This window comes from Colletotrichum navitas (assembly GCF_030913465.1).
Source record: "Colletotrichum navitas strain CBS 125086 chromosome Unknown LY79scaffold_12, whole genome shotgun sequence".
Classification (NCBI taxonomy): Eukaryota; Fungi; Ascomycota; class Sordariomycetes; order Glomerellales; family Glomerellaceae; genus Colletotrichum; species Colletotrichum navitas.
Window position 1 is genome coordinate 369,656 of NW_026850558.1, and position 21,609 is coordinate 391,264.

General features: G+C 55.1%; 7 protein-coding genes across 7 annotated transcripts; 2 read left to right on the forward strand and 5 right to left on the reverse strand.

Annotated features, from left to right (window-relative positions):
* Positions 1 to 3,221: 3,221 nt before the first annotated feature.
* On the forward strand, positions 3,222 to 4,185 carry LY79DRAFT_544572 (uncharacterized protein). The gene has a single exon (XM_060557123.1). It carries the CDS (start codon positions 3,461 to 3,463, stop codon positions 4,046 to 4,048), a length of 588 nt encoding a protein of 195 aa, XP_060417242.1. The 5' UTR covers positions 3,222 to 3,460; the 3' UTR covers positions 4,049 to 4,185.
* Positions 4,186 to 5,780: 1,595 nt separating this feature from the next.
* Positions 5,781 to 6,316, reverse strand: LY79DRAFT_667392 (uncharacterized protein; the record flags this gene model as incomplete). The annotated part of the gene is made up of 2 exons (XM_060563363.1): positions 5,781 to 5,800; positions 5,860 to 6,316. 2 exons carry the CDS (start codon positions 6,314 to 6,316, stop codon positions 5,781 to 5,783), a joined length of 477 nt encoding a protein of 158 aa, XP_060417243.1.
* Positions 6,317 to 9,586: 3,270 nt separating this feature from the next.
* On the reverse strand, positions 9,587 to 10,391 carry LY79DRAFT_667393 (uncharacterized protein; the record flags this gene model as incomplete). Its single annotated transcript, XM_060563364.1, has 2 exons — positions 9,587 to 9,600; positions 9,665 to 10,391. 2 exons carry the CDS (start codon positions 10,389 to 10,391, stop codon positions 9,587 to 9,589), a joined length of 741 nt encoding a protein of 246 aa, XP_060417244.1.
* A 1,645-nt stretch (positions 10,392 to 12,036) lies between these two features.
* Positions 12,037 to 13,053, reverse strand: LY79DRAFT_701434 (uncharacterized protein). Its single transcript, XM_060564924.1, has 2 exons — positions 12,951 to 13,053; positions 12,037 to 12,882 (listed from the first exon to the last, which is right to left on the reverse strand). Exon 2 carries the CDS (start codon positions 12,842 to 12,844, stop codon positions 12,470 to 12,472), a length of 375 nt encoding a protein of 124 aa, XP_060417245.1. The 5' UTR covers positions 12,845 to 12,882; positions 12,951 to 13,053; the 3' UTR covers positions 12,037 to 12,469.
* Positions 13,054 to 13,266: 213 nt separating this feature from the next.
* Positions 13,267 to 15,315, forward strand: LY79DRAFT_601674 (calcineurin-like phosphoesterase). Its single transcript, XM_060561849.1, has 4 exons — positions 13,267 to 13,587; positions 13,650 to 13,773; positions 13,830 to 13,920; positions 13,984 to 15,315. Exons 1-4 carry the CDS (start codon positions 13,571 to 13,573, stop codon positions 14,994 to 14,996), a joined length of 1,245 nt encoding a protein of 414 aa, XP_060417246.1. The 5' UTR covers positions 13,267 to 13,570; the 3' UTR covers positions 14,997 to 15,315.
* A 99-nt stretch (positions 15,316 to 15,414) lies between these two features.
* On the reverse strand, positions 15,415 to 17,210 carry LY79DRAFT_667396 (uncharacterized protein; the record flags this gene model as incomplete). Its single annotated transcript, XM_060563365.1, has 4 exons — positions 15,415 to 16,192; positions 16,276 to 16,674; positions 16,745 to 16,880; positions 17,042 to 17,210. The coding sequence occupies 4 exons, from the start codon at positions 17,208 to 17,210 to the stop codon at positions 15,415 to 15,417; spliced, it is 1,482 nt and encodes a 493-aa protein (XP_060417247.1).
* Positions 17,211 to 17,845: 635 nt separating this feature from the next.
* Positions 17,846 to 19,187, reverse strand: LY79DRAFT_62277 (uncharacterized protein). Its single transcript, XM_060562071.1, has 2 exons — positions 19,018 to 19,187; positions 17,846 to 18,930 (listed from the first exon to the last, which is right to left on the reverse strand). Exons 1-2 carry the CDS (start codon positions 19,024 to 19,026, stop codon positions 17,959 to 17,961), a joined length of 981 nt encoding a protein of 326 aa, XP_060417248.1. The 5' UTR covers positions 19,027 to 19,187; the 3' UTR covers positions 17,846 to 17,958.
* Positions 19,188 to 21,609: the final 2,422 nt, after the last annotated feature.

Below are 21,609 nucleotides of genomic sequence, written 5' to 3' on the forward strand. Positions count from 1 at the left end.
AAGCCACAATCCTGTTCTGGACCACTTCACCATCTACACTATGTACTCCGTACTGTCCGTTACTACCCTCCGAAGACGACCCTGACCTTGACACTGACACTGATCGTGGTCTGCCATTGATTGATTGATTGATTGTGCTGCGCGCTGAGACCCCTACCTATATGTCTGTCTAATCTTGTTAGCGTCTAGCATCACACTAACCCAGCCACAACCACGCCGATTGACATATCCCCCCCCCTCCTTTGGAAAAGTCACGCCTGAGATTTAGATTTGCGCGTCGCCGAGGCTCTCTCTCGATTTGCTCTTTGTTCTCTACCCCAGAGTCCGCGGCGATAGGGAGGGGGGGGGGGTTGGAACGACTTGAAAGAGACTCGATCCAAGGAGGGAGATGCTGCGATGTCATCGTACTCACGATCCTCTCCAACTGCGGCCGTCTAGACGCTCGCTCCTGTCTCATAGTCCTTTACACCTTTTTCTTTTATTTTTATTCTTCTCATTTTCGCTTTACTGGCTTCTCTTTGTCCCATGATTTGATATCGTCAGCCGGAACCACAGCACGACATCACGATACCTGTCTAGGCATGCCCAGAAGTCTCGCCTAGCCTACACCGCTCAGTCAAAACTAAGATACGTACGATGCCGAGTTCAGGACCATCTTTGGCAAATCGTGAGGCTTTGTTGATGCGCCCTCGTGCATTGCATGCCTGCCCTCTTCACCACTTACTTCACTTGCCCTCGCATGGCGGTCCGTTTCGGCCTCGGTCTGCGGAGGATATGTCGATCTTGCCAGTCCACCGAGCCTAACCTTGATCCCGCACGCGTTTTTGTTTTTTGTTTTCCCCATGTATCCGTACCTGAATTGGCTGCAACCGGAGATGCAACCACATGCAGAACGACTGGAGCACGCCCGCCCGCGCATTCTTCCAACCTCCCGCACACTAACCGTGCAGCACCCGCGTATTTACTCCAAATCACTGAAGCACGACCTCAACTGTTTCGGCCCAGCCTTGGCTAACTAGCGCCAGCACCAACCGCCATTTTGCATAACGCGCTCCGCGTCACTGCATTAATGCACCATACGTCAGATCATTTTTCCTTCCTTCGTCCCAGCAACCTCGAACAAACCCCCCTCCCTAACCGCCGTCCCTATGGTAGTTGATTACACTAGTGTACGGGCTGCACGTCTTACACGCACAACCTTATCCCATCTCCACCATGTAAATCTCGACGCCTTGTTCATTCCTGAGCATGGCCTTGGCCGCGTCCATGATTTCTGCCGGGTGCCTGGGCTGGTGCCAACAGTCAGCCGTAGGACGGGCCGTTCGTCTCAGAGCTCCTGAGCTGGATCCTTCCCTACCTCCCAAAAGGGCACAATCCCCTGCCACCCCCTGTCCACCACGTCACCCATAGCCTCTTTCAGGGTCCAAGGCCGTCATCTTCCCCGTCTATCGGGCTTGTCTGCTCGGTTGTCCGTGGGCAGAACCGAAACTTTGCATCGTGTGGCTCACGTACCCATGATGACAACATGATTACTTGCCATTGCGGCTCTTCCTCTCGTCGGCAGCAAGCAGTCACGACTTGAAGCAACCCGGGGGCCCAGGCTCGGCAGTCGCCCCACGTTGCTGTACTTTGAACGACGCTTCGAGAAACACAGCAACGAGTCTGGAGCGGGATTTGAATTTTGCACCGGGGCGTCCTTACCCGGAAGGTCGAGGGTCTAGATCTCCCCCCTTCAGAAGCCGAACAAAGGGCTCGTGGCGTGTGACCCAGGCTGCTCGTAACGACTTGTCCGGAAGCCGTGCACCACGCTCTCTCTCTCTCTCTCTCTGTCCGGAATCTGCCGTGGTCTCATAATACGTGCACCAGACGGCATCGATCGGAGCTGGCGAAACGCATCCCGCACTCTCCCCGACGGACTCGATATCAGGTGCGGTGACTTGGCAGCTACACTGTTGCGACGCCGGGCTTGTGGCAGTGGGCGCTTCGGCATTTGTGGCTCTTGCTATCCTTCCAATGTGAGCAAGTTCTTGGGCATCCTTCAGAGCGAGGCCTGCCGGAAACGTGTCTGGTCTTCTTTCGCCATAGTCAATCCTGAAGATGTAACCATCGTGATGCCACAGGATCAGAGAGTGCAGATACATAACTCTAATCCGGCTACTGCATCTATGCAGCGGCAACTTGGGCACACAGGCGAGCCATAGCATAGGCGAGTTGCTAGGACCGAATGGCCACGTTGATGTTGCGGCGGTGGGACAGGAACGTGCTGTTGATGGCTGGGATCCTCGGAAAAATTGGTAACTGGACTGTAGGCCCCACGGCATAACCACTAGTCCACGAGGATTTGTCTTGCGGACCTCTCCATTGTACCAACCAAAACATTTGCTCCTCCCGCGGCTGGACTGTGAGATCAACGACATCAAGCCACCAAAAGACATGACACTTGCTCTGTACCTGGGAGCTTTGGGCGTGGCTTTGTGGTCCATGTTGACCAGCCATCACGGATGGCCGTCGTCAACATAAGCCTCTTTCCATCCAGCCCGTGGTACGCACCCCCACTAGTCTGTTCCCTTTCGCAGGCGCATCTGAACCCAGCAGTGTACAGATCGGGGCGCATCGCTCGGGCCCCAGACCGGACGCCCAAGCTGCTTCGACCAACACAGAGGGACCACAGCAAGAGTGCAGCCTTGGCAGGACGAAGCGGGATACGTGGCCTGGGCTGCAGAGAGATCTAACGAGCTCCTGATTGGGGGGTTCTGCCTAACAGAGCCATCGCGGGCACCTCGGCGACCGATTCCTGAGGCATGGCGCCTTCCAAGACATCGAAGCTGATGGCGGCTGAGGTAGCGATACGGGTTTAGCCGACCCTCCACCTCCACACCAAAAAGAAAGAAGATGAAAAGGAAAGCAACGGTTGCCAAAAGGTAGAATGCTAGAGAATTCGATCCGTCGCCTGATGGGATCGAACAATCTGGAGGCGATTCCCAGTCTCGGGCCCGTCGCCGTCTCACCGACAAGTGCCGCCCCGGGACGGGCTAGCGATCTTCCCAAGTGCCCTTTCTGCTAGCAGGCCTCCCTGTAGTCTCTTTTGCATCCGGCATTCCACAACGACAAAGCAGGAGGCGTATGACTGGGCCCCCATCCGACGACCAATCCCTTTGCCGTCAAGGCCTGGGTCATTGGACCCGACCCTTCGGGATCTCACCACGGACTGCGACACATGAGACTTACTCACTAGCCTACCTACGTAAGCTCACTGTCGCCGCGACTCTTACCTGAGCCAGTGGCTGAATAGGCTTTTGATGGCTTCGGCCCACGGGGCGCCCCGGCGCCGGGAGGGCAGCGTCGAGTCACTGGAAGCGGAGGCATGGGATATCGCAAGCTCCAAGAGATTTGCTAACGCGGCGCATTACGCAGCCGCGGCTGTGGTCCCGTCCGAAGGTCTGCCACTGCCAACGGGGAGATGCCACGGCCCCCCCACCCACCCCAAAGGAAAGATATCGTCCGAGCGCCAGCCCGAGCCGCCCGCCGGCGATACCTGCCAAGCCTCTCGTGCAGGACAAGAAAGGAGGGTGTGAAGAAGAAGGCGTCATCGCGATGGCGCATGACCTTCCTTGTCTGGCAGATCGCTTCAACGAGCATCTGTATACTGCATAGGGATGGATACCTGTGCAGCTCTCCATGCACCGCAAACACCCGGATCTTCTCGCCTGCGAGTTTAATTCTTCCGCACCAACCGTGTCGCGCATCGTCCTGCAGCTCCTGTTCGTGTGGGTCCGGGGGGAGGGGGGCCGGTCGGCCAAGAAGGTCCGTTCTTGTGTCCACCCCCGTCCGGCAGGAACTCGGACCCTCCCGTCCCGGGGCCCGGGCTTACGTTCACCTCCCCGTGCGGCGGCGCGCTTCAGGTGAGATTTTCAACAATAACAAAAAAAGAAGAAGGAGAAAAAAAAAACCCCAGCGGCGTAGAAAAGAAGGGAGAAAAGAACGGATAAAAAAAAACCTCCCAACGAAAAAATGGCGATTTGGTTTTTGTTGTCGTCCGCGACTATGAGGTGGTCGTAGGAAGGCCGGCGACCTGCGTTGCCACGTCAAACCACCCGTGTGTTGACCAACTTCGCCCATGCCGTGCGTCTGGGCGGGCTGCGCAATCCTAAGAGGCCGACGAGGAGCCCCCCCCCCCCCCCCCCCTTCCTCTCTCTTCAGCTACTCTCCCCTGGAGACGCCTGACAATCCCAACATCTCTTCCCCAGGAGATCTCCCGGGCCCTCGGGACTGTGCCATCCCGTCTCCCTTGGCCGTTGTGGACCGTCATAGTAGTAGATTACATACCCTGGATAGTAAACAGCGCGGACTGGGCGAAGTTCGGCGGAGGAGAACCCAGGCGGTGGCAGTACCAGGTGTTCGTAGGGCTAGTAATCGACCTGTTCATGAGGGTCGGTATTGTTCAAGTGATAGACCCAAGTACTGAGAGCCACCTCCGTAATATGCATGGTAACCCATTGCCCGGGTTCGGGTCGATGACTGGCCCCTGGGCGAATGGATGGGCTGCGGTGCTGGGGGGGGGCTGCGATGCTGGTAGCCCCGGCACAAAGGGCGGTGCCTCCCCAACAAGACTGCTACGACGCCTGCCGCGGTCCTCTCCACCGGCTCGCAAATCCTTCGGGTTTCGCATAGACCCATACGGCTGGCTCTTGGCAGCATCGTGTCGATGAAGACATTCAACGGGACCAAGTGTGCAGGCACCACCCCAAAGCTAGCTACTCCCCGTATCGGTGGGAAACCCAAGGGATACATGAGACCAAGCGTCGAGCAGAGGATGGCGAGAAGACCGGTACAGAGTCCCGATCCTCGACGTTACCGGGGGGGGGGGGGGGGGTTGGCGGGTTACCTGACACCGGTACGATGCACGTTGGCCGGGGCTTGGCGAGCCTAGTCGGGGAGGGGCGGGAGAGGCTTCAGAACAAAAACAAGGCAGCCGGGATGGAAGTCCTCTTTTGTTGCTGCAGGAAACGTACGAGATGCTAAGGCTCCTCGGAAACACTGGGTTCCGCTAAGGCCAAATAAGAAACGACGGAGGAAGAAGGGCAAAAGCAAGCACCGAAGCATAGCGGGACTTCCGACGACGGCAGGCGGGGTTCTCTCTCTCGCGCGGGAAGCAGGGGGGGAGGAGGAGGGTTCCGCACAGGGGCCGCGATGCCGTGCACGGCTGGCGCGCTGGGGATGGCTGGTAGGTCGTCCGTCGTCTTTGATTCTGGAACCAGGTCAGTACTAGACAGGAACGGGGCTTTTCGCTCAGGACGCGCAGATACCCACCGCTCGCCATCGCCGCACAACATTCCGCAATGCCGAGACTTGGCAACGATTTGTTTCTCTTCGGACGGAAGGGGGGTGGGCCCACGGAGAAAATCTGCCTGGCCGGTCCCGGAGCCAAGGGGTTTCACTTTCTCTCCGAAGGAGGGAAACATGTTTGCATTTTCGAGAAGCGATGGAAGACGAGCAAAATGATTAAAGTCAAGTATCCATTGGTCCCGGACCCACTCATGCCGTCGTAAAACTATTCCAATGTCCACGATGCCAAGATGCTCAATGTGCCGATCATATGAACGAGATCGCGCCAGATATTAAATGAGTGGCGTAAACACTGTGACCCCGAATATGACCCAGTTGCAAACTTCATACATGTGCCTCATTGACTGAACTCCCTTCTCACAATATCATCCTTGGCCAGAACCGGCCATATGCTAGTTGTTCTTGGTTATCTGTAAAGATGTACAAGAGAGCGCTTATTTTCCGACGAGGACGACTGAAACAAGGTATGAATTAGTGCCTGATCTTCAAGAAGGACAGTGGTTAGGGACTTACCGGAAGACTGCTGGACAACCTGGGTGATCTGGCCGATCAGGTTGGGGTCGATGAACTGGCCGAGGTTGATGGCGCCAAGGTTGTTGATCAAGCCAAAGTTCAGGGCGCCGAAGTTCAACTGTGCGAGGTTGATGTTGTTGTTGAAGAGGCCCTGCTGCTGGATGGCAAGAAGGGTGGACAGCTGCTGCAGCTGGAGCAGGGCGTTGAGGTCGAAGTTCTGGGATGCGAAGAGGCCCTGGAAGGCGGCGAGGTTCAAGTTGTTGACCTGGCCGAGCTGGTTAAGGCCACCAAGGTTGAGCTGGTTGAGAGCGAGGAGGTAGTTGAGGTCCAAGTTGTTGAAGCCCTGGAGGTTGTTGAGCGCAGCGAGGTTGACGTTTCCGCGGGGCTCGACAGCGGTGGTGGGGGCGGCGGTGGCGACGACGGCGAAGGCCGCGGCGATGATGCTGGTGAAACGCATTTTGGCTGGTGGTGGTGGGTGGGGGGTTTGTGTAGGTGATTGAAGTTGGATTAAGAGTTATAAGGTGACAAGAGAGCGCAGCTCTGTGTGTTTTGTGTAAAGACTGGTGGGTGGAAAGAGAGTGAAGTGAAACAATGAGCACAGCTGCGGATGGGTTAGCACAAGATGTTATAGATGTTTCTCGTCGTGGGTTCGGAAACTACTGACCTCTGGAGTGAAAGAATGAAGATGAAATGAAAGAGATGGAACCGGATGATTGACTTGTGTGAGTGGATGAGGAAGGAAAGGAAACGCTCAACAGTCGTCGGCATGGAGTTCTTATATACAAGAAGAACAGAAGCCAAGATGTCAGGGAGGGTATGCATTTGGACGGTTGCGCTGCGGCACGAAGCATGTGGAGTTCGGACCGTTGCCAAGAGTGGGTTGACGTGCCCCGTGCGCCCGGAAAGATGGCGAGTAAGTGATCCGGGGCGTATCAAAGTTCAGGTAATGCTGGGACGGAAGCGTATGGGATCAAACGGTTGAGCAGGGATATGAGACCAGGGGTGGCGGGATGGCGAGAGGGGTGGGGGCCAGGCGTCTTCGGATGATGTTGGCTGCGCCACTCAGGAAACAGAGAATAGCCAAATGCCGAATAGATCATAGTAAGAACCCGTCCTGTGCTCGTACATGGATCTGCCAGTCACACGCCAGTAAATTCCCCGATGGTGCGAATGGCAAAGAATTGTGCTTGTCGCCGGCCAAAAGTTTGTCAAATGCCATGTTCGGATCGCTTCAGGCCCGAGACTAGGAATCACGGCAGGGTGGGCAGGGGGGGCGAGGAAACAGACGACCTGCGGTTGGAAAGGACATGCGTGCGTGCGACCAAAAGCCAGAATTAACCTTACTTAGCGGGTCTTGTGCGTGGTGGGACGACGAATGAATGCCCGAAGGGGGCTGACGAGTCGGCTGGGCGTCGCCGAGTCAATGAACGGCCCCTCCAGTCTTCGTTTTCCGGAGTAGCATGAAAAGAATTGAAGCTGAGGTTGTCTCGAGATCTGCGATGAGATTAGAAGCGATTGCAATCCGTTTCGTGAGGGCTGTTGGCGAGGAGCAACGGTGAGGGAGGGGCGGTTTGATCAGGGAGGGCGCGGAACAGCAGTGGCGGATTATGCGTGATGGACGTTTGGACCGGATAAAGACGGAAGAGCATGGGGGGGATGATCAGTCAGGACGGCGCAGTCATGGCTGAAGTGCCATCCGAAGACTTTGCGGAGAGTTGCCGGGGAGGGTTGCCGGGGAGGGAAGGCGGGCGGGCTGTCGCCGGGCAACAAACAGGCCGTTGTGGCAATTCAAGGCGGGGACCTGGGAGGCGTCTCTCTGAAGGGATGAAGTTGAGCTGAGGCACCAGCTCCAGGCGTGTGCTCCGTTTTAGGAGACCGCCGAGCCGGAATGTCGGCGAGGGCATTGATGGGACGAAGAGTCGAGAGAGTCAAAGGAGTGTCGATGGTGGGCAGGTAGGCCTGGGGCTTCATCCCAAAAGTGGAAAGCACGAGTGCCGTGATTGGACGAAACCGTTGGGAAACGACCAATCACACACAACTGAGGGAAATAGAGACGTTTGAGCGGCTCAACTAAGGTTTTGTGACTGTTCGTAGAGTCGTGTCAGTGGGACTGTGACGCGATGGTACCCCTTCCCCGTCTATGGCACTGATCATTCGCTGGCTCCTGCGCTGACAGCCGAGTCGTCATTGGCCGTTGGATCCTCTACCACTATCCCTTTCCGGGTAAGACACCAATGATATTGAGTCTCTCCTCTGGGGGGCGGTCCGGGAGCAGCTACCTAGGAGTAGGTACCGGCCACTAGCAGGGCTGTCAGTGTCAAATGTGCAGGCTTGCTATGCATCCCTTCCACACGTCCGGGCCCTCGTCGTCCAAAAGAAAAAAGAAAAAAAAAAACCCCCTGTCCGGCATTCGAAGCCCGAGCCCCTCAAAGTGTCACAGGTTGCTGTCGGCGAGGCATCTTCCCTCCATGGCATTGTCGGGGGATGACGGCTAGGTCGCGAACGTGAGCGACCCTTGCACCATGCCCGGCCCCACATGATGCGAGCATTCCGGATGTTCAACGATTCCGGAGGGAAGAGAGTTGGATTGGCGTTTGACAAGCGCAGCAAAGTAGCAGGCTTTTCATTCGCCTCCGAGTAGCTACATACCTTACCCTGGCGTAATGAGACGATTTTCAGATGGCAGCTGTTTGCTGTCTCGGGCACTCATACCGACCCCCCCCCCCCCCCCCCCCCCCTTTTTTATTCCCCCCCCTTCCTTTTTTCCTTTCTGTTCAGACGAGTCGGATGTAGCCGAGAACCATCCTCATCGGATGGTCGGCGCGTATGGTTGCTTTATGTTCGGCCGTTAAAGTGAACGACAGAGAAAGGTCTTTCATGATCTCATGACAGGTTCTGTAATGTTTTTTTTAATAAGATAAGAGAGTAGACTACAGGGAAAGCAAGAACGAATCAAGCGAAGAAGGGGAAACAAAGAAAATAAAAAATGGGTGTGTGTGTGTGTACACGTGTGACATAGGGACAAAGAAACCTAAAGATTCTCGGAAAAACTCGATAGAGTAAAAAAACCAACAACCATCAATCATGTTGCGAAAGGGCGTTCATTGTACTCGAAGTTACCAGAGTCAAGGAGCGTGCCGGCCAAATGGTGCCAAGGAGCGGCGATGAGCTTATGTAGAGCTGCTGTCAAGGCTCGGTCTTGGCACACCAGATAGCTAGGAATTTCCCGGCCAAACTGGCAAACAATACATTCAATACATTCGTCTCATCAGCACAGTCTTGTGACCGCTCAGCCAGCCGATTCAGCACACATTCTCTTACTCTCTCTCACCCTCACTCTCACAAATCTCGTATCGGCAGCAGCCGGAACCATGGCAGGTGACAAATGGTTTTTTTCTTTTCTTATGATACACCATAACACATGTCAACCCCTGTCCAAGCTTCAAGCGGACAGCCTCGTAATAATGCATCGTAACCCATAAACTAAACAATCCAAGCCCTTTCGCCCCCAGCTGCAGCTGCAGCCAGAGCACCAAAGCAAGCCCCAAACGCCATCATGTCAAGCCCTTGGCGAGCGTCCACTAGGGACACTTCAAGCCAACCCGGGCGCGTGGAAACATACCCTCATTGCTACAACAATGCCAGTCCAAAGCCTAGCCATCTCCCCAAACGGTCACCGTTTGACTCCGCTCCGACTCAGCCAGAGAGCCAGGGCTCGAGACCTCATTTACTGGAAGCTGACTGTAGGCAGGCTTGTTAGCACCGTGAAAAACGTCATGTCTGGATGTTGCAGGACTTGACTTACAGAGGTTGAGACTGTTGAGGCCGTTGATGCCGCCGAACACGAGTCCCTGCTGCGCGAGAGCGAGGATCTGGTTCTGGTTGACCAGTCCGACGGCGCCGAGCTGAGCAAGCTGCTGGAGCTGAGCGAGCATGATGAGCTGCTGCTGGGCCTGGAGCTGAGCGAGAGCCTGGACGTTGACGACGTTGTTGAGACCCATGGCAGCGAGGAGGAGCTGGATGTTCTGTTCCAGAACGGCGTTGTTGTTGTTGATGTTGTTGTTGTCCTGGTTGTTCAGGTTGTTGTTGTCGTTGTTGTTGTTCTCCTGCTGCTGCTGGTACTTCTTCATGGCCTCCTCGGCTTGCTTGGCAGCATCTTCCTGCTGCTTCTTGGCGGCATCATCTTCCTGCTGCTTCTTGGCGTCATCATTGTTTTTGTTGTCGTTGTTCTTGCCAGCTTTGGCAGCGTCATCCGCGGCCTTCTTGGCGGCATCCTCCTCGGCCTTCTTAGCGGCATCCTCCTCGGCCTTCTTAGCGGCATCTTCCTCAGCCTTCTTCTTGGCATCCTCAGCAGCGGCGTCACCGCTGGCGGCGGGAGCTGCGGCACCCTCAGCCGCGGAAGCAGGAGCCGAATTAGCAGCGGCAGGTGCTGAGGCAGCGACCCGGGCAACGGCATTGCGGGCGTCCAGCTGGGGGATGCTGAGAGCCGACACCAGGCCGGTAGCGACAAGGAGAACCATGGAGGACTTCATTTTGAAAGGACTGTTGTGGAGTGAAGTGAAGTGTTGGGAAAAACTAGGCAACTGTCAGCTCTTGCTCGTTTCAACAGCTTGGGCTGGGTGACTTACTGGGTATCAAGGAATGACAGAAGTTGAGAAAGAATGGAAATAGAGCACAGCTCTTGGATGGTAGAAGAGAAGTTGAAGTGGAAAGACTGTACTGAAGAGAAGGGATGAAGAACAAAACACAATTCGGTCCGGGGAAACGGTCTCTATTTATCTTCTCAACTCCCCAGAGCAGTCATTAAGCATAACTCGTGCGGACCATGCTCGCCAATTGGTACATGGCCCCTCGCCAAGATCGGATGGCATCTTTCGGCACTCGTGAGACAGACGCCATCCAGAATTCTAAATCATCCGGCAGGCTGATGGCGGGTGGCGTCTGAAGTCCCAGGTACGGGGTAGTGAGGTGACCCCAGAGTTTGGGGTCCGGGCTGCGATGGAGGTGTCGAGTCCGGTCTCAGTCGGCTCCGTCAGAAAACAGATGGCACCCGCCAACTCAACTCTGAACCTCCATGTCGCGTGCCTCAGCGCACGATCCGCCTGTCGTGACTCGTTCATCGGCTGTTTCGACTGATCTGAGCCGTTCTTGGCATCTGACAGATTAGACTGCAAGCTGCGACCTACCCGCCCCTCCACGTTTAATAAGACGAGAGAGCCTTAGTAAGCTTGTTTTAGCGACAGGGCTGTAGTGAGGTTTGTCCCCAGCCCTCCCTGAAGGGGATGACAAAAAGAGCGCCGGCTCTTGTGCGGCGAATCGCGCATCCGGCGCCTTCAGCCTCAGAGATTGTTAACGGGAGTTGAGGTTGCGACGCAGGGATAAGGGCGAGACCTGGCAGCGTGGATCTTACACCAAGTCTTGCTGACGTTTCATCCCTTCGATCGTCCGGACGCAATCCAGCCGTGGGAAGGTTTCAAACCTCGTGCTCTGGCAAATCAGTCAAGGCATTGTTTTTTTTGTTCCTTTTTCAATTTCAACTGTCACCCTCTATTTAATTTCCCGGAAGATCATGCGTCGATAAATGTACGGCATTTGAAGGATGACACCCCGGGGCCCAGAGGGAAACATAGCAAGTGATGCGCAGCGATCACGAGATCGTGACGGGTCCTTCCATCAATCTTGACAAATAAAAAGAAGCCAGAAGAAAGGTTGTTGGACCTGCAGCTCCTAAACTATAACCCATGAGGTGGTCGTGATGCTCTCACCCGAGCAACCCATCAAACCACCACCCTAACCAGATTGGCCTGAATACCCGTGAGGATGCGACTTTGCAAGGGGGAAAACTGCAATGGTGTTTCAGGTACGGAGTACACTTCGCCACATTAACCTTGATTTCAAAGACGAGTGCTTATTTAGACTTGCCTTGCCTACCCCTCAGCCAGCAGCTGTTCGGGTGCTGTTAACAGCGGCGAATCCTTAGTTGCGAATCCTACTCTACTCGTACACGCTACTCGAGTAATGCACAACTCTGGAGCACATGGCTTGGGAAGGCAGATGTTTTGAGAGGCAAAGGGTGCGAAGACAATACTGCAGAGCTGGTATTGATGGCAACCCTGCTCGGAAACCTACACTTTCTCTCTGATTCGATGCAGTGAACGGGAGGCGTGACTGTAAACAACCATATGTCACTTTGGTCGTGCATTTGTAACCTCAGAACAGAAGAACGCCCCCTCTTTCATAATGCCGTACCCCTGTGGCTAAGAATCGGATTTGTAGCTGTCCAAGGCTACTGCCTGTGGCGAGATCTGAGAAGCTAGGAATGAGGTGCAAGGCTGCAAGATGCTAGACTGCCATTTGTCTATGCAACCCGCACGCCGTTCGCCACGCAAAACCCTGCCTGCTGTTTCCGTCCCAGAAAGACGTCGCTACGGACTGTTGTCTTGATTTGGTTCTGCTGCCTCTCGGCCAGCTGAGTGGCGTTATTCCAGCGTGCGACGTGCAACATCCTTCTCTTAGCATTAGTTCCAAACAATCACGAATCAAAGAGAGCAGCGTCGCGTCATGAAACATGAATGGTATCTTGAGTTGTACATATGTTCACCTGCCATCGTCACCTCTCTGCTTTCGTCGACTCTGCTCCCTTACTCGGCCCGTGGAATCCCAACCACTCTCCCAAGATGCCGCCAGGTTTCGGCACTGGGCATTCCCTCTTCAATCGCTCTTGCTGTGCTCGTATCGTCTCCTCGTCGCCGACTTGGTTGAAGCTGACAATGCCGTCCTTGATCTCGGGGCCTGCCTCGCGGCGTTTCCGCCTCCTCCGGCGGCCGTCCTCGCCCACCACGATTTCTCCGTCGGCATATGTGACTCGGGGTGCCGGGCACGGCAGCAAATGTGGCATCCCGACGACGAAGAAGCTTGCGACAACAGTGGTTGCGAAGAGCGACGAGGTCATACGCGACCGTGGGTGGAGGGGATGTGGTGGCATGATCGCAGGTTTTGATTCGGAAAAGGAGGCCCGAACTTCTGTATGCAATTGAGCGTTAGAAGCCTTCGGTGTGATTATAACGAGTCAATTGGGTATAAAGACTCACCTATAACAGCACCATGCTCGCGCGACAACGTGAAGAGGCCCAGCGTCGATCCCTTGATGAAGCCTTGGAATCCGCGACGATGGATGGCAACCGTCAATTTTCTCGCTCCTGGAGTGAAGCTTGATGTTATACAGACCATCTGATTGGATAATGATGTCTTGGAGTGGGTCCACACTGAGCGACGTGGCATGCCATTGGGCGTATGCCTGAGGAAACGCGACATCGGCCACCGCATCAATAATATCCCGAGAGATGGGGAATCTCAAGCTGGAATATGGATCCACTTCGATGCACAGACCAGTCGCCTTATCCACCTTGTAGATCCCGGCGCGACGGAAAGTTGGGGGTTCGCAGGCGACTGGCGGCGACTGCTGAATGGCAATTTACACGTCTTTTTACCTTTGCCTTACTGACGCCATCCAATCCCGAAAGCCCTGATCGGGCAACGAGCCATATCTCTAAGAGAAAGAAGAAGCAGCGCATTGCGATATCCCTGAGGCTTCTTATATACACGACATGCTATAAAGTAAGAGGGTTACTATCTCCTTCAATTCGAAATCGCGACTCGTCGGCCTCGGGAGCCTCGACGCAAACCAGAGAGCCCCTCCTCCGTTATCGCCATGAGCGACCTCGACAAGTGAGTTTCCATGGGCGACTTCACATACTCCTTCAAGCGCGACATGCTCACCCGCGACTCAGGGCCATCGCGCAACTGCGCGCCTGCCGGCCGATACCTGAAGCGCAAGTCCGAGAGCTGTGCCACAAGGCGCGCGAGCTGCTTATCGAAGAGGGCAACGTCGTCACCGTCACGGCTCCCGTAACGGTGCGAGGGAACTGCAATACAAAGCGATACCTAGCGGAAACTGATGTCCTTCTCAGATTTGCGGTGATATCCACGGCCAGTTTCATGATCTCATGGAACTCTTCCGCGTCGGCGGCGATGTCCCCGACACCAACTACCTCTTCATGGGTATGCCGTCTTAGTCTTTGCTTGCCTCTGAGAACCCATACGCTGACCGCTGATCTGATGCAGGCGACTTTGTAGACCGCGGATTCTACTCGCTCGAGTCCTTCCTCCTCCTTCTCTGCCTCAAAGTCCGCTACCCTGACCGCATGACTCTCATCCGCGGCAATCACGAGTCGCGGCAAATCACTACGGTATATGGTTTCTACGACGAATGTCTGCGAAAATACGGTTCGGCCAACGTCTGGCGCTATTGCTGCGATGTTTTCGACTACCTTGCTCTCGGCGCCATCGTTCTCGGAGCATCACACACTTTCAACCCCTCACCGGGACAAGAGCCCATTGACGAAGATGTAGAGATCGAGGTCTGTGACCAGGCCGGCCTAACAATGAGCCGCTTTCCCAGACAGAGACGACCGCAACGGCAACCAACCCCTAGCAGTCCAAACGGCGCGCCTTCGGGCGACAAGACAGGCCCACCAGGCAGCGGCGCATCGGGGAGCTCATCAGGCTCCGTCGGCAACCCAGCGGGGGCCATCCTCTGTGTTCACGGCGGTCTTTCGCCTCTGATAGACAGCGTCGACAAAATTCGGCTCTTGGACAGGAAGCAAGAGGTACCACACGAAGGAGCCATGTGCGACCTTCTATGGTCCGACCCAGACGACATCGATGGGTGGGGCCTGTCTCCGCGTGGTGCTGGTTTCTTATTCGGCGCCGATATTGTTCGCGACTTCAACCACAAGAACGACCTTTCCCTTATCGCTCGCGCCCACCAACTTGTTATGGAGGGTTTCAAGGAGATGTTTGACGCCAGTATCGTCACGGTTTGGTCGGCGCCCAACTACTGCTACCGTTGTGGCAACGTTGCGGCGATCCTCGAATTGGCAGAGGACGATTCTGGAACTGGCGTGTTCGCGCGCAGCAATGGCGATGTGGGACGCAGCGACGGCGGCGGCATCAGAGGTACCGATGACTACGTCCTTCTGCCTGGGCCGGCTCGGAGGTACCGCGTGTTCCAGGCGGCGCCACAGGATTCCAGGGGAATGCCGGCGAAGAAGCCGGTGGCCGACTACTTCCTGTAGTTCGCAAGGGACTATCCCTCAATACGATGACGAGGCTCAGTGTTGATGAACTGAGACAAGTTGTTGGAAAAAAATAGCGAAAAGAAGATGAGGAACGGTCAGCGGTACTGAGGCGGCATTGTGTGTGTGTCGTCGTGTCTTTTAACTTACTTCGTCTTGGGCCGTGAGCGCATAGGTTTGATGGATAAGCACCGGAGTTTCAAGGATAATCGCACTATGGACGAGCCATTTTCTCACGAACTATCAACCATTTCCTAAACTTTGTGTGCCTTGCAACCACCAGGCTCTAAAGTTGGACGCCATCCCCCGCCGCCCCCCCCCCCCCCCCCCCCCCCCTTTTTTTTTTCTTTTTTTTTTCTTTTTCTTACCGATCCAAACTTCATCCCAACCTCGGACTCGAAGCCTTATTAGGCTGGCTTCAAACTGAGTAATACGTTTGACGGCCAACCTTGATTCTTTCCGGCTTCTCCCGTGTCCGATCGGCAAAGCCGAGCTCCCAGTAGACGTTGTTCCTCGTTTTGGTGATCCAGCTGAGGAAGCAATCACCGTGCTCCACGCCGCCGACAAATATCTTCTCTTCCAACGCCACCTGCGACGCCAGCTCTCTCTGCTGGTTCTCCAGCGCCGCCGCGTCCCGGCCCATCTTCCCGTAGCACTCTTCCAGGCCCTCCTGCCTCTTCTTCACCTCCCATTCCCCCGCCAGCTCCATATCCGTGAGCTTCACCGCCGCTTCCCCGCACTGCTTCATGCCGCCCTCGAGCGACTTGATCCTCCGCTGCGTCGCCTGCCGCTTCTCAAAGGGCCTGACGGACATGTGCCCCAGCGCCGTCTTCAGCTTCTCGAGCTTCTTCCTCTGCCCGTAGCGCGCCAGGAAGCCCGGAGCAGTGATGGACCCCGGCGTCGACTCCGTGAGGGCGATGAGAGACGCGAACCAGTCGCGGTAGCGCCGGGCCCTCCTGTCGTCCTCTCCGTCGCCGAACGTGTCGCGCAAGTTTTCCATCACGATGACGGGCGGCGGGATCTCGGGGAGAGGTTCCTCGGGCGGCGGGGTCGGCGCGCCGCCCACGCCGCCGGGGTCCTTGTTCGTCGGGTTGGTGTTCCTCGGCCCCTCGCCATCCGAGTCATCATTTACGAAGCATTTGTTTTGCGTGCTGCCGGTTGCAGAGGCGTCGTTTCTTGGGCCGGGTGGCTGCCTCCTTTTAAAGGGGTTGAGATTGCCAAAGAGTTTTCTCAACCCTACGCTCACATCGCTGTCTTTCCCGCCCCGCAGGCGGCGTACCTTGGTTCTCTTACTGGGGGTGAATCCAGCTCGTCCTCTGCGCGCCTCTTTTGGCCTCGAGGTTCTGAGTCCTCGCCCTCGTCGTCCTCATCGTCCGGGTGCTGCCCGATATCCTTCAGCCATCTGTGCGTCCGCGCCTGTTCGTCCGCCTCCTCCTGTTCGTCGAGCTGTCTCCGGATGTGCACTGCGCCGCTCATGTCCCCCGGCAGCCGCGGGAGTGTATCCCGTTCCATCTTGAAGGTGATGGGTTTCAGCGCGGGCCGCGAAAAGTCCGCGTCTGCGGTTGGCCATGGCTTATACGTGCGCCTCGATGCTGTAACAACCGTCGGAGACAGGGGCTTCTTCACGGTCCCATTGGCGAGCTCTTGGGGCTCCGGTACCGGCAATCTTGTTATTCTCCTGAAAGAGGCTCGAGGAGGACGTAACAGAACGTCGGATGGCGTCCCTTGCGGTGGCAACTCATGTATACCAAGCCCGGCTAATTGTGTCGTTGTATTGTCTCGAACGGGCCGCGTGGAACTTGCTGGCCTCTGCTGCAAACGAGTTGGCGGCTTCGGTCGGGGAAGAGGAGACAACCGCTTCGGCTGCTGAATGACAGGAGAACTCTGGCTATGGGGCGGCGTCAGCACGGCGCTGGATACCTCCCGGTCAACAAGCTCGATCTGGCTGTGAATCAAGACAATTTGGGATTCTAGCATGCGCTGCATGCATTTGAATGTTGCGACTGCATCCCCTCGATCTGGGGATTCCAGGCTCAACAGTATACCGCACGCCTCGTCGAGCTCGTCGAGGAGACGTTGGAGGCACTCGATCGCCTTGGCATGTAGCCCCTTTCGTGCCTCGTATTCCGCGTTGACCCTTTCGTGTTCTACCCGGTGGGAGGTCGCAAAGACGGACAGCAGGCCGAACACCGCTTGGGTGTGTTCCAGTGACATTCGACACCTGTGCAGCGCGGAAGCTTCTTTAGATAAGTGTGTTGCTGGAGAAGAAAGAGAACGTGAAAGTTACGGCGGGATGGCAAAAGACGCAGGATTTCGGTCGACGACAATTCGAGGATTCTGCTACTTTAACGTCCCCCTTCGTGCTCAGCTCTTCAAAATCTGTTAAACAAACCCTATAATAAGGGAATTGACCTGTTGGCCTCAATGGCATGCGGCCTATACTAACAGCCTACAATATGCAACATCGCAATGCCTTCTCCACTTGCTGCATTCAACACAAAGAGTGGTGTACAGGGCCGGATTGCATGGTCTGTTTCCTGTAAAGAACTCGAGACATTTTTAGCATCCGAGTGTATCGAAATATTCAAGGGAAGACACTGTCTTTGTTCTTTGAAGCGTTCTTGTTCTTTTCGGGGGGAGGGGGTTCGAGCACAACAAGACCTAATCGACCTTTACTACCCCTGTCTGTCTGAATTGTTGTACAACAATGACTTCCCCAAGAACAATGGCGAGTAAGTCAGGCTCGGCTTGTTTTATTTTACTTCAAATTCCAGGACCGAATTGGCTGGGCTGTGGCGTTGCTCTTTCAGGGGCTTGATAGGTCTTCGTCCTTGGGCCTGATGGGTATCTCTGCATTGTTGCCCTTTCTTATCGCAAGCTGGCTCGGCAAGCAGCTCGAGGCAGCAAGTACGTATTTGGTTCATGGGGCTGTTCTGAAAGGTAACCGATACCTTTGTTGCGTTCAGCCATTCCGGCGCTCAAGGTACACTCTGTTGAAATGGGTCTTGGGTAGCCAAGCGTTGTCGTCAGGATTGCCCGTCTGCTGTGATGCTCGTTCTTCGATACTAAAATCGGCATCAGCTACCGAAGCGGACCTGGAGGTGTTGCTGGCACTGCTTCCAAGGCGACTCGTAACGTAGGATATCGGCTGCTGATGTGAGGGATGGTACACAACGTATGGCGCGGCCGGCGGCCCGCAGCAGGTCGGGAGCGGATGGCCTATTAATGGATTTCCTGCCGAGAAAATCGGTCGATAATCGAACGTCTGATTCGGATCATACCCAGGCGGGTTCAACGACGGGCCATGGCTTGTCTGACTGTGGCTGGATTCTGCATATTGGACATTCTCTCGGCTGAGCTGATGACTGCCGTATTCGTGGGTTTGAGGATGTGCGGGCTGTGGATAGATTGGTGAAGGGTTCAAGTTCACTGGCGATGCGCTCATCAATCCGTACGACTGGTGGACGTCTTCGGCCGAAGGACCATAGTCCTCAGCCGAGGAATTTGATGCCGGACCATAGGTGATGGTCCGATCGGTACTCCCCGAACGACTTCCTGGCACGAACGGTAAGGGATTTTGGAGGCAGGCTGGCCACCGTGGAACGAGCAGGCTTTCCAACGCGGCTGCTTCCTGCCCAGCTGCGGCAGTCCTGCTTTCATGTACATCAAGTGGTAGATTGTGAATGGAAGGGTCCAGTTCCCCTGTCTTGATATACTGTTCGATTTGTCTGTCGACTAGGCCAAGTGTGCAGAGAAGTTGTCGGAGCTTGTGGTTTTCGTTGGCAACCCGACGCGCGGCTTGTTGCACTTCAGCCGAAGCTTCCACCCCTTGGGATTGACAATCTCGTAGTTTTTGCTCGATCTCGAGGACGTACTCCTTCTTTCGAGCCCTGGATCTACGCTGGTTGTCCCGGATGCGGCTCCTCTCCTTTTCCTACGGTCAAGATATTGGTAAGTCGTTCCTCAGGAAACACAAAATGTTGGCCGTGCCCATTCTGCCGGGATTAAAGCCACTACTGACCGCTTCCATTGGCTTCTTTCTGGCGTGTTGCCGCACTGTAGAGAGTATAAATGGCGTCTTTGAAGGTGATGAGTGGTGTTTGTGTGCGAAACAGTGATAAGCGTGAGGTTCCTTTATGCATCACAAGGTAACAGCAAACTTGATCGGAACGTTGGGCATCAAATCATGTAAAGATGAGGCGGTGATTAATAACCGTAGGTGACGCTTGTTTCACTAGGGCGACGAGGGTGAGTGAATGAGCCCATCAACTAGCAGTGCTACTGAGCCGGCTGTACCTCCAGGTCAGGCATGTTACTTGGAGTAAAAGAAAGCGCAAAGGATCAGTGAGTTGTATGCGGGAAGAAGTAGCTTGCAATGCGGGTGGAGGATGGCCTGGCCTGGCCTGGCCGACGCCGGCCGTTGGAGGGGAACAAGGATGGCGAGCTCTGTCTGATAGGGGTATACCGGTATTCAAGGAAGCAGCTGAAAACACACCCAATATTTTACAACTAGGCAGGTTGAGGCGAGCTCATGCAGCTGACAGAAATGAATGGCCTCATACCCGGTTCTTGGTTTTTCTTGCACCCCCAGCCACCAGCAGCAGTGTACTATGTATGTCCGCTTGAAAGGGGTTGCGTCTCGATAAGACGGGACGGGTTCGCACAGAATCGTACATGATCGTAATCTGAAAACTCTTCCTTGGGTTTTCTTGCCATCCAAATCTCTGAAAGGGGCGGGGCATGAGCCACATGAATCCAAGCCCCAAGCCACTTGTGTGACACTGTAATGCGCTAGAGTCGTTTTAGTTGGAAGTTGAGGGCAAGTCAGAGAATCGTCAAAAGGCGGAAATGCTGGCGGCCCCGTAATGTGGCTGTTGGATGATTCTTGCCAGTCATATCGCCTCTGAAACGATGTGGTCCTGGGAAGGCATCGACCCACGCAGATCATTGGGGTTGGGAATCCTAATTACTCCGGTAAAATTCACGAGGAACGGCTTAGGAAAGTACCACTCAAGACGTGGGGTCGAGTCTCCGGAGAGGAGCACTACCAGGGCAACGGTAGTACCTGGCATTGATACCGGTGTCCCAGTACAATACAATAGGGGGGCACTGCAGCAATCCTAGATGCTATCCTTGTTGCTCCATAGACTAACCGAAGCGGCCGCAGTGAGATAGACATGGGGCAATACATGAAGAGAAGACTTTGATTTCTGAATTGTGATGGGGAATAATCGGTGTGATGTCGGGCAACTGGTTAGGGGGCAACGAGGGCCCAAAGTGCTAGGCGGACGCGTCATTAGTAACAGGCCACAAGTACGCCCAGAAGATCATGAGTCCCTGAACCTTGATACAATGGCAGCCGCTCTCGTTCGCGAATCTTCAACGATAGTATAAGTGTAAACGTGAAGGGTCGTGCTCGGTCGAGCAAGACTTGAAGTACCGTTTATCCAAGCTGTGGGAAGGCTTGGAGCCTGCTTGGATAGCCCATACTAATGCCATAATGGGAAGGCCACCTGCTCGAAGCTTGGTCTTCAGACATGCTTGTGCATACATCCACGGGCAGGCCTATTCCACTGGGTCGGAATACGGCGGGCATGCTCGGTACGGCCTATAGGGCGGGGATAGACTATCTTGGAGCAGAATAGCTAAATGCTGGTAATCCAACAAAGGCCGGATATCCCCCGATTGACTGGATGTAGTGTACGGATGCAGTCATATTGCCATCACCACCGAGAGAGAGGTCAGATGTGACTTTCTGGTTGGCCGAATCACCCACGCTAGGCAACTAAGCGAGCGTTCATCCTCACTTGGTCTCCTCCGGGTGGAAAGGATCCGGGATCACCTACACTTGCCAGCGACGAGATGAGCGGTTTAAATGGTAAGGAGACAACATCTCAACCAACGCTTCGGCAATGGTTCGGTGAGAAGCCAATACATCCTTCACCGGCAGGAAAAGGTGGAAGGCATAGTATAGGGTATATAGAATACGAATACACTAGAGCGTAGGTGGCATAGAGGGTACATACAAGTTGGGCAATTTAAAAGGGATGCATGCGGTTTCGACATTGTGAGACCCCACGAGCCCACGTCGCGGTCCGTTGCAATCCGCCGGGCCGAGTCTTAATCCCCCAGTCGCCAAGTACATGGCATTGTTGCATTGTGCTGTCGCATGGGATGTGTCTCCCGGACATAACAGACAAAAGTGTTATAAATAAATGGACATTGAGATTGGGGGCCTTAACCCAGGGTCTTTGGCGCTAAATTAGACCAAACGGCGGGTAAAATGCCCGTTTATTTTTGCCTCCTCCGCCTTGAGGTGCCTCCCTGCCCGCTGGTGCCATGTGGTCAATGCTACTGATAGCCAAAGGTCCTTCCACATTTGTCTAGCGTCGCCGTCCTCGGCTCATTTGCCTCCTCCTCCTCCTCCCTCTCTCGTCTATCGTCCGGAATTTGTTCCGAGACCAACTTTACTACTACTGTACGTACCTATATATCAGTCCCCCACCTATGCTCGCGTCGCGAGCACCAACAGCCTCTTAGTGTGGTTGCCGACTTCGCGGATGTGACCCGTGGGAAGCTTATGCATTATTCCCGGCCACCATCACGTTCGTGG

Excerpts from the sequence above, each read along its gene's own strand:
- LY79DRAFT_544572 (XM_060557123.1), top strand. The coding sequence starts at position 3,461 with ATGCCACGGCCCCCCCACCCACCCCAAAGGAAAGATATCGTCCGAGCG.
- LY79DRAFT_701434 (XM_060564924.1), bottom strand. The coding sequence starts at position 12,844 with ATGCCACCACATCCCCTCCACCCACGGTCGCGTATGACCTCGTCGCTC.
- LY79DRAFT_601674 (XM_060561849.1), top strand. Across the intron at positions 13,774-13,829 it reads CCGTCACGGCTCCCGTAACG|ATTTGCGGTGATATCCACGG; the intron begins GTGCGAGGGAAC and ends TGTCCTTCTCAG. Across the intron at positions 13,921-13,983 it reads CACCAACTACCTCTTCATGG|GCGACTTTGTAGACCGCGGA; the intron begins GTATGCCGTCTT and ends GATCTGATGCAG.